The sequence below is a fragment of the Phaseolus vulgaris genome, chromosome 9 (assembly GCF_051622355.1).
Source record: "Phaseolus vulgaris cultivar YP4 chromosome 9, ASM5162235v1, whole genome shotgun sequence".
Taxonomy (NCBI): Eukaryota; Viridiplantae; Streptophyta; class Magnoliopsida; order Fabales; family Fabaceae; genus Phaseolus; species Phaseolus vulgaris.
This window is the reverse complement of record NC_143506.1, coordinates 25,491,124-25,501,714: the sequence shown is the minus strand read 5'-3', so window position 1 is coordinate 25,501,714 and position 10,591 is coordinate 25,491,124. Positions and strand designations below refer to the sequence as shown.

The 10,591-nt window shown below is 32.3% G+C and overlaps 1 protein-coding gene across 3 annotated transcripts; it reads right to left on the bottom strand.

Annotated features, from left to right (window-relative positions):
* Positions 1-246: 246 nt before the first annotated feature.
* Positions 247-6,564, bottom strand: LOC137820956 (TOM1-like protein 5). Of its 3 annotated transcripts, none has more exons than XR_016515542.1 (11): positions 6,350-6,564; positions 5,798-5,885; positions 4,997-5,116; positions 4,176-4,254; positions 3,840-3,938; positions 3,636-3,749; positions 2,257-2,417; positions 1,879-1,954; positions 1,705-1,814; positions 979-1,140; positions 247-875 (listed from the first exon to the last, which is right to left on the bottom strand). XR_016515542.1 is itself a non-coding variant. In XM_068625310.2 (11 exons), exons 3-11 carry the CDS (start codon positions 5,095-5,097, stop codon positions 458-460), a joined length of 1,296 nt encoding a protein of 431 aa, XP_068481411.1. In that variant the 5' UTR covers positions 5,098-5,116; positions 5,798-5,885; positions 6,350-6,564; the 3' UTR covers positions 247-457. The 3 variants fall into 3 exon arrangements, 2 of the variants coding, with proteins under 2 accessions (XP_068481411.1, XP_068481413.1); XM_068625310.2 differs by having other exon boundaries at positions 1,705-1,790; XM_068625312.2 differs by having other exon boundaries at positions 1,705-1,790; positions 5,814-5,885.
* Between the last annotated feature and the right edge of the window lie 4,027 nt (positions 6,565-10,591).

Here is a 10,591-nt window from a genome sequence, read left to right as displayed (position 1 = left end):
CTGCATGAATTTAAAATATCTATAATAAAATAGCACATCAAATCAAAAGACAAATCTGCAACGTAAGCAAGCAATTGTAGCTAGTTGTGAAGGTAGATTTCGCTTTAGTGAAATAAAAAAAACACACGTACGAACAAGTAAAAGTGGTGTTTGAAGGTTTTAAAATGGTTCCATGGGAAGAAAAACTGTAGCTTCTAGAAATCAGGGAAAGTAAAAAAAAACATTATCAGTTATAACACTTGCACCTGAAACTCAAACACCATCATGGCACATAATCTGATAATATAATTACAAGTAATTTGTAAACTGAAGCAGAGTGGTTTCCCTTTTTTTCCCTCCCATCTCCATACTAATCAAGACTAAATGAGAAATCACCAATCCCTCACAGCTTCAATAATACCAACTCCAAATGTAGACAAAAATGAAAAGAAAATATAAATATCCGGTTGTGAAGAGATCATTCACTAAAATCAAAGCTTCCACTGTGAGAGCTGCTGCCATTACGACTATGCAAGGAGAGGCCTCTAATGTGGCCAGACAAATTAGACCCATCCTTGTTTTCCTGAAAAAACTTCTCCCTCTCAACATGCTTTGCAGGTGGTGGTGGAATTGCCACATGATGCGGAACATCGCCGTTCTGTTTTGGCCGTGGCGGTGGAATCACAACAGGTGGAGATCGAGTGTGAGTGTCGGCTTCACGAGATGGCAGGATCACAACAGGTGGAGATCGAGTTCCAGCATCTCGAGATTGCGGTTCTATTGTGAGTGGTCGTATTAGTGGACGATTGAGTCTCTCACCAAGTAAACCCAAGGGAGGGATGTCGGTTTCTGTCTCCTCATCTTCAGGTCTTGCACAAGCCTTTCCCTTACGTAATCTGCAAGGAATCAGCCATACCGAGAGAAAAGAATTTTGAAAATTCAGTATGATCCTACATTACAAAAGTGTACTAAATTGAATTCCAAAAACAGGGAATGCACCTTCGGACTAACTGTTCAGGCTCCTCTTCTTCCTCCCCTTCCTCATGGTCAAACCGAGTTGCAGTTGTTGTAACTCTGCCAGCAAGAAGGTCATCATGTCTTGCAAGAACTTTCTGAAGTTGCTCATTCAATTCAATTGCCCGAGAAACTATCCTTTCATCTCTGCAAAAGACCAAAGCAAAACCAATTTATGGAACAAATTAACCATATAATGCTAATAAATACCTGGGTTGTGCATACGCAAATATATAAACACTAGGAAAGTACAAGGAAAAAATTCTAGCTTAAAGTTATTCTAGTTTAGGAATAATTAACTACTCAACTCATTGAGTGTGTTCAAACTGAGTAGAAATGTTCAATGACTTGTTTGTTAATAAAACTACAAATGTTCTTATTATGAGTATATGTACATCCATTGTGGCTTTCCCATATAAAGTCTACATGCACATGTTCATCTGAGGTTCTGGTCTTCCGCTCTTTGAAGACGTGTAAGGTAGAGTGGGTATGAGTCTATATTATTAAACAACTTTCTTCTTTTGGGTTTGCTAATTTGTATAGGATGAGTGTCAAAGGAAAAATCTTAGAGCAGGGCTACCAATAGACTAGAAGCAAAGGCATCAACATCCATCCTCTGAAGTCTGAGCAATGTCAAGTTCTCAAAGGAGAAAGACGGAAATTCTATAGACGAAAATTAAAGTTAGAAAGGAGAAATTTCAAGGAGCCTACCGAGAAGCCATCACAAGATGCATAACCCTTTGCTTTTGAAAAGAACATTGTTCTACAAGATCTAGGGTGAATTCATCCCTTGCTCCCTACAAAAGAAAACATTTATAAAGCTAAAGCAATAGTTAGAATGTAATTATTTCTAGATTCTAAACTAACTCTCGGGCTGGGAGTCACCTGAGGATTTTGAGCATCAACAGCATCCAGGACCTCTTTTAGTACTTCTAATGCATTGCTAGCCTTTTGAATAATGCTACAAAATACAAGTAGACTAGAATGAGATCTGAACAAAGAGTTTGAGAAAAAATTTATTAAAAAAACATTAAGGAAAAAAAAAAATCACCCAAAAGAAGATTTTGAAACTAACTCTCATCATTCATTTCATTTAACCATAAATATTCGTATTTAGCTAAATCTTTTTTATCCCAGTCTCCATCCTATAACTAAAGCAAATAATTCTTCTTGCCATAATAAATCATTTTAAATGTTCATCTAGAGAAGGATTTCTAAAGATCCTACCAATCACAAGAACACTAAAGCTGAAGCAAAAGTCACCTAGATTCAGGGACAGTCTGGGACTCAGCTTGCTGAGAAACCGCTTCATGTCTAGGTGCGGCCTGCTCCCTGTTTGGTACATTACTAGTCCTATTAGGTTGTGAACTGGGATGGTCTGATTGGACCACTTGATCCCTTTGAGAAAACTGCACTCCGGCACTCTGTAAAAAGAAAAAAACCAATGTCATACTTTGGGTTTAGTATTGTTCAAAGAGCATATAAATTATAATGACAAGTATTGGAAAAAGAAATATATTCCCCAGCAACCATTTTTTTTGTAACAACTACTTGTATTATGTACAAAAAGGACTAGGAAAGTGACAGCACTTCATACTTTAGGTAACAAATAAAGAGAAGTTAATTAACAATGTGTGACACTGGAAATGCTTACTACCCACCATATCTGCAGACCATGCCTTGAGCTCTAATATATAATGATACCACCACCATCAATCATGCCCCTTTTTATATGACCAAGAGTGCATACCATCATGTTAAAAGCTTAAACTGCAAATAGAAGTGCAACTCTAGCTAGACCTTAAGCTTGACCAAGGTTCGCCCTCAAACTTTGAGATAATTACAAACATGTTGAACCTAGTATTTGAACCAGCAATGTCTCTGAGACAAAACTCTTGACATGTAGCACTTTGGATCAGATGCAATCCAGTACTTATTTAAGCTATTATTGAACTTTACTTAAAATTAAACATATACCCATGCTACCTTCTCCACATACCATTCCCTCCCTCTAAGAAACAGTTGCCCAAGAACCTTGAAATAAGTAGAAACATATCAAACTTGAAATTTTAATATGTACGAGCTCTAATACAAAATACCAAATGATATGATCAATAGCGTTTACCACCATACTAAAAGTTTAAAGTTGTTAGCTAAAGCGCAACTCTTGAAGTGTAACACCTTGCATCAAATGCAGACTCATTCCTATTTAGGCCATTGGACATGGGCCACAAGGTTGAACCAGATGTACAAAACCCAACATGTACTTTTGCGACCCTTTGGGCATATCACCATGGCACAAAATTCCTTTCCCATTTAGTCATCACAATGCACTCTAAACTATATAAGCAACTACCATATAAATATAACCTGACCATCATTACCCGGAGTTATCACTTAGCTCATATATCATATATCCACTCTAAATATGAACACAAAAAATACCCTTCCAATAAGCAAGTAAAATTTCAATTGCTGCTAATTGAAAAATGACAGCTAGTCTCTTCTTATACTTTTAAAATCATAAAGTTTAAATAAACTTTCTTTGCCTAGTCAACAGCCTAAGCACAGCTTATTAATCAAATGAATCCAGATCAAAACATAAGAATGTCCTCGGGTTTTGTACGCAAATTTGTACCTACCACCAACTCATAATATGCATTATAATACTGTGGAAACTTTCCAGATGCACCACCAAGGGATGTTTGTGTGGCATCTAGTAGGAGAAAGATCCTCTCCCTCACAGCCAAATCAGACTGCAACCAGAGAGCAAAACAGAATAAAAAAGTGAGGTTAAGAAAAAATGACAATGCTAAATAACAGAAGACTTCGTGGAGAAAACTAACTTTTTTCTTCACAATTTTTACTAGAATAGGAATAATCCCAGTATCAATCACCAGCTCATGAATATGCTCTCCAATATTGTTCATCAACATTTCCAGCAGCTAGAAAAGCAAAATAGATCAAAGATGGTTCAGTACAATACTACAGAACACGAAGGCGAGAAATGTAAATATTTAACACAAGAAAGTCAAATAACCAAGCTTCTCTGTATCAGATACAGTGAAAACTATGTGGTTTCAAACTATCTTTATACAAGTTTTTCAGCATAGGTTAAAACTTTTAGAAATTCACACAAAAAAATTGAGTAACTAAATTCATAATAAAGTCATTTTACTCACCAGGACAGCATAAAGTTGAGTATCAGGGTGTTTGCTTCCTAGTCTCTTTTTTATAGCTTTAACAACATCTCTAGCTTGCCTGCATATTCAAAAGATATGATAGTTAAAAACAGAAGCAATGTTTGGATTATCCTGACAATCCAACATATTTATCTACGTTCATAATTAAGTGAAGATAATCAAGCCAAGATGGTGGTGAACAAGAACCATGAACTTAAATGGCAAATTAAGAACTCCTTTGGATTTGATCATTTTTTTAAGACTTAGTTGTTTCATTTTTTCAAAACCTCTTCAAGATTTCAATCATAAGATACTTTGAACACAATTAAGCTAATTTAACAACATAACAATTATGCTGGGCATAAGATATCAGTTATTCACCAACTAATTGAAGGGTTACAACTTTTCCTTTTGAGAAAAAAAAAATCAAATAAAAAAAGGTGCACCTAGAATGAAAAATAACTGATTCCTAAGAACCCTGCAATCAATTTCAGCAACACCAAAGAAAAATGATCATTCATAAGGGTTATCCTCCAATATTAAACACACAGTTAGCCACTTAGCAAAGCTCAAGTGGAAATGGTAAAAGATCATAGGTTCGTTTCCTATGCAAAGAAAAATAAAAAACACGCGCATTCACACAGTTTCCTTAGTCAAAATCTGAAACATAAAAAGTTATATATTAACAAATTTAAATGATTTTAGTCTCAGGTGATACAATAATACCATTGGCACCAACTGTTCATTTCCCAGTGTTTAAGCATATTGTTCAATCAGAAACAAGCAAACATTGAAGAAGGATATAAAAGGGTTGTGGGTACCTTCTATCATGAGCAACTAGCTCGCAGATTTCAATATTTTTTGTCCAATCAGTTTCAGCCAGTTTCTCGCTTGTTGCACCATTGACTAGCTCAGCTGCCATCTTTTTTCTAGATTTTAATCTAAAAATTAAATAGCATATAAAACGTTAAAGATATTTCAGAAGCAGAGGCAAACAGACAACAAAGAGATAATAATTAAAATCGACAGTTTACCAGCTATTGCTATGGAGAAACAAACAAAGCCTTCTTCTGATAGATTTTCAGAAAAAAGGATACCGTAAAATAAAGATTTGAGACATACAAATACAAATGTAAAAAAAAAAAAAAAAGGATAGCTTTAAATAAATAACAACAATTGAAGACAAAATGGAGAACCAATTTTTTTCCCTATGAATTGTATGACAGAAGACCCAGAAAAACTACAGCCAAAACCATTCAGAAGAACTTAGAGGCCAGTGGTTTATGCATATATATAATTTACAACAGAACATTATACTGTCCTTTGATCTCATGCAGTGTAAAAAAAGCTTGGCCTTTTGGTTGTCGCTGTATGAATAGCATTAGCATGATAGAATATGTATTGTATCTGTCAGATCTTTGAGAAGCCAGTATCACATAGTTTTAGTTAAAAGGTAGTCTTTAAGCAAGTACAAAGCAAAAATTAGAGATTCATATCAATCAGACTGTTAACCATCATATTATCATATACAATATATCTGCGGAGAAATGGATAGTGATTGAAAAACCATATACAAAAAACTGCTATCTCGACACTCATAAATTGTAACAATATCAAATCACCTTCAAGAAAATTAACCTCAGTCCAAAGTGAAAAATGTCATCATGTCACAATAGCAATCGAAGTCTGAAAGAGTATGTCATGGACTACCTGAAAAAAAAAATCAAGAGGCCGAATATTCAGAATATATGACTCAATTTCAATATCATGCAAAAGAAAAAGCATTGAAGAAAATAAGCCAGAACTACAATCTGTATGACCCTTATTAATCCCAGAAAGAAAGAAAAAACGGTTATACTCCAGAGGGGGCAAAAAACAGAAAATGTTGAAATGAGACAGTGAACTATGAAATTAAAATTACTGTCCATTCCTCCCATCTTTATATCCTCTTAAGCAAGCATAAACATAACGGGTATCTAATCAAGCTCAAAAAACAAGAACTTCTTCAGCATCCAACTGAATCGCGATACGACTTCAACTAGTCTCAGATCTGAATTAAGGCACAACAACAAAACCCACAACTCGAAGAAACATAATTGAAACTCAAGTAGAGTGAAAACCTTATAAAAAATAAAACTTTGAGGGGTTTGATCTTATGGGGTGAGAGTTAGCACCTGTGAAAACTGATACAACGATAGAGATGACGAGGAAGAAGGCGAGAAAACACTGATAGGCCCTAAAGAGCTTCAGCATTTGATTTCACAGAAGATCAAGTGCCAATTCTCTTGCTTTTTCTCTTTTTTTCTTAACTTTAACCTTTTCTGGAATATGATGATTGTGAAATTCGCATGTGGGACACTGTATTTTGAGGTTGTGGACAAATTGTTAGCTTGCAGAGAATAAGGTAAATGAACATAAGAAAGGGTTTGCGCATTAAATTTTGCTACAATTAGGAATTAAATTAATTAAATACATAAAAGATTAAGTAAGAAATTATTACTATTAATAATTATGGGAATTGAAAATAGGCAGAAAGAGAATCTAAGGTTGGCTGTTACGGCGGTTTACTTCCTTCAAGAGACTTGCACCGCCATGAGAGCTGTCTGTCCCAAAAGCTACATCTTTTTCTTCCAACCAATCCATGAAATATGGTATTCATCAATTTTTTTTTATTTCAATATAAAGCTTTTTATTACATCTATTTTAATGATGTTTTTTAAAAAATTTGTTAAAAAAAATATTTTAAGATAAAGGTAACTTTTTTTTATTTTTATAATTCAAAATTCAAAATCTTAAATTTTATGATACCCCAACACACTTGAAGTTCAAGTGAAAAAGTGTTATAAAAATTACATTTTAAACTTGTACCAAAATGTTTAACAATTTTTTTATTTATTTTTCCTCCACAACTAATATGTATCTTCTTGCAATTTTTTATAGGTGTTTTTATTTGTATTTTTTCCATAATTAATCTCTAACATTTGTATTATCACTTTAATTCTCCAAATCATATTTATAAAAGATCAAATTTGGAAATTTACTTATGAAATCTGGATTATTTGGTTTATGCCCTATTAGTTTTATTAGTTTTTGGAACATCAGCCATTTTCTTCTAATTGCAATAGAATAATTCTAAATTTTTCAACATTTTTTACTATATTTTTATTTATTAAGCAAAAAAGTATTGAATAGTTTTAAAATTTAAAACATTCAACATGTTTATTTTTATGAAATATTTTTCATAAAAATACTAATAAAGAATATATATGTTGATACAAGTGTATTGATTTGCATCCACTCACTCCTCCAAGGATATTTTATTGCTATCATTTTCTTTCTCTTTTTTTAATGAACTTTTTATTATTTATTTAGTAAACAAAGATTAATATTTAAGAAAGAGGAAATTACTTTCCAGTAAGAGTATATTTTTATGGAAGGGTATGGTTTAAACCATTTAAGTTAAATAAATATACTAACCATTTCAAAATATATAATTAATTATATCATGGTTATGTTGAGGGTACATATTTTAAATTTAAATTGAAATTATCAAATTATATTATATAATATAATTTTTTTAATATAAATGAGTATGAAAATGAGATTCTTGTGTTGAGAAAAAGTATGAATGGGGACAAAAGTCGACCACCAAACATCATCATGCTCCTTCTTCTTCCACCTGTCACCCCTTTCCAACCTCACCTCAAATAAATAAATTCAAATAACTTCTCATTTCTTTTCCTTAGACACACCACCTATTTAAGCCTTACATTTATTTTTTTATTTTTCAATTTAATACAATTTTTGTTCTTCAAAGATATTTATAAAAGCTAGTTCCTTAAAATATAAAATTAATTTGTAATCATTCAAATAAAAAAGTAACAGAAATTAATATTTAGAAATTTAATAAAAAATTAATGAAGATTAGTTATTAAAAAATAAAATCATTTTTCTTATTTAAAATATAATAAAAGTATGAACTTGTAAGGTATAAAAAGGACCCAATAAAACTCCTCAAAATAATTTTTCCTTTAATTTGAACTTCGTTATATTTCATTTGTGGAAAATTAATCTATAAAAAAACAACTTTTAAGAATTAATTTAAATGAATTTGAGAGTTAGATGTGTATGTAAAAAAAGGCGATGTTTTAAGATTAATTGAGAAGAGATAAAGTCTATAATATCCAACAAAAAACAAAGTTAAAGATCAATTAAGATATAATTATGTTGTGAGAATATGGAAAATCTTGTATTTGATCTCTAAGTTGTAGAAAATTTCAGTAACAGTGTTACGAGTAAATTTTTTTTTTTTCTAATAGAATAAATAAATAATTTTTTTCTAATGTTTTTTTAGAATGATAGAATAGAAATTAAACTCTTTTATCTGATCTAAAATTTTCATTCATAGACTATATATAATATATGGTGGGATAAGGGATTTAAAAAATGTGGAATGTGTAAAACTAAATGAAATGAAGAGAAGCTAAATGGTGTTTTCAATTACACGTATAGAGTTGATCTTTTCTCTTCATTGTGAAGAAAATCATGTTACACTTGTTAGAGAAATTACTTTGAATTACTCAATTTTTAGGTTTGTTTTGTTGAAGGAACTTTGGAAGTTCTTCAATACGAAGGCAACCTTTGAAGCTTAAAAATTACATACACAACTTATAACTACAGATTCATTCTTTAAATCAAAGACTAAAGTCTATTATGAAATCATAACTAGGATACATTAATTTCATCATTTGTCAATCCAACAAAACATATCAATTAAATATTTTCGATACTTGTAATATTTTGATATAAAGAATTTAACAAGATCTCGATCCTCATAAAGTATCTTATACAATTTCTTCCTCCACCTTTATACATTTTTCATTTCCAAAGTTATTCTTAATAAAAAAGGTATTAGATTTTTTTTCATTTTTATAATCTGTAAAATTTCTTTTCAAACTCTAAAAAATCATTATGAATTATAAAATTCAAAACACAATTTTGTATTATAAATTTTAGAATATTCAAAGATATTGACTGAATTTGAAAATACATGTTAAACTATTTCGAAATACAATTTTGTATTCTAATTTTATAGTTTAAAATATATTTATAGGTTCAAAAATATATTTTGAATTCAGAATATAAAATTGTATCCCGGATTAAAGTGAGTTATGAATTCTAAAACATATTATTTCAAATTTTATAGTTCAAAATGTATAAATAAAAAAAATGCCAATAAAAGTGATGGAAAAAGACCAAAATGGTCATTAAAGTGAACTTTACATCATTATTATTTATTGTTTTTACATTAAAAATAAAACAAAATGATTTTTTCAGTGAAAACCCATTTTTTTCTATTAAAATAACCCATTTTATTGCACACAATGAAAACATGTAAAATCATTACTGGTGGGTGGGGACTACAATTTAGTGTTGTTGTTTGAAATATTAAGGGAATGTTTATTCTTCTGTGTCTCTCCAGTTGGAATGTTTTTGAGTGCAGAAGTAGTGAAGTCATTCGACAGAGAATATGAAATTAAAAAGGTTTTGGAATTATGATAACTTCTAAAGGGAAAAGAAAATGGAATAACATACTTTATGTTAGTGTGTTTTAAGGAGTAAAGGTGGAAAAAAAATTCAAATTACAAAGTCCAATCCATAATTATTCAAATCCATATTAGTTTTAATTCATTTAAATCAATTTATCTCAAATTCAAATTCATATTTTAATGAATTTTAAATCCAATTAATTGGATATTATAGATATAGATTTGATACATTTTTGGATTATCCAAATTGTATTTTGGGTTGGATTTTGACTTGGCCCGATCTAGGTTGAGCCAAGACAATCTGAACCTAGGTTGAGCAAAGTCGCCCCAAGTCCATGTCGACTCGGTATGGGCCAAAGTCGAGCCAAGTCGTTCCGGGCCAAAGTCGAGCCAAGTTGTTATGGGTCAAAGTCGAGCTGAGTCAACCCTGGACCAAGTCAAGTTGAGTGGGCCAGAGCCCAAGTCAAATCGACACCCGAACCAGGTTGAGTCGACACTGGCCATGTCGAACCAAGTCGTCCTGGGCCCATGTCGAGACAAGTCAATCCATACCCATCTAGACTCTAGTCGACCCAGGTCAATGATGACTCGAGTTGGTCTGGGCCCATATCGAGTCGAGTCGACCCATGTCAAATACCGAACCGAGTCAGCTCGAACCCATGTTGAGTCGAGTCGGGCTAATGTCAAGTAGAGTCGGCTTGAGTCGATGTTGAGTCGAGTTGGTCCAGGCCCGTGTCGAGCTGAGTCTTTTGGGTCCGATATCGGGTCGAGCAAGCCCAGGCTGATATCGAGACGAGCAGGCTAGGGCATGTCAAGCCATGCAAGCCCAAATTGATGTCGAGTTGAGCAGGCTCGGGCCAATGTCGA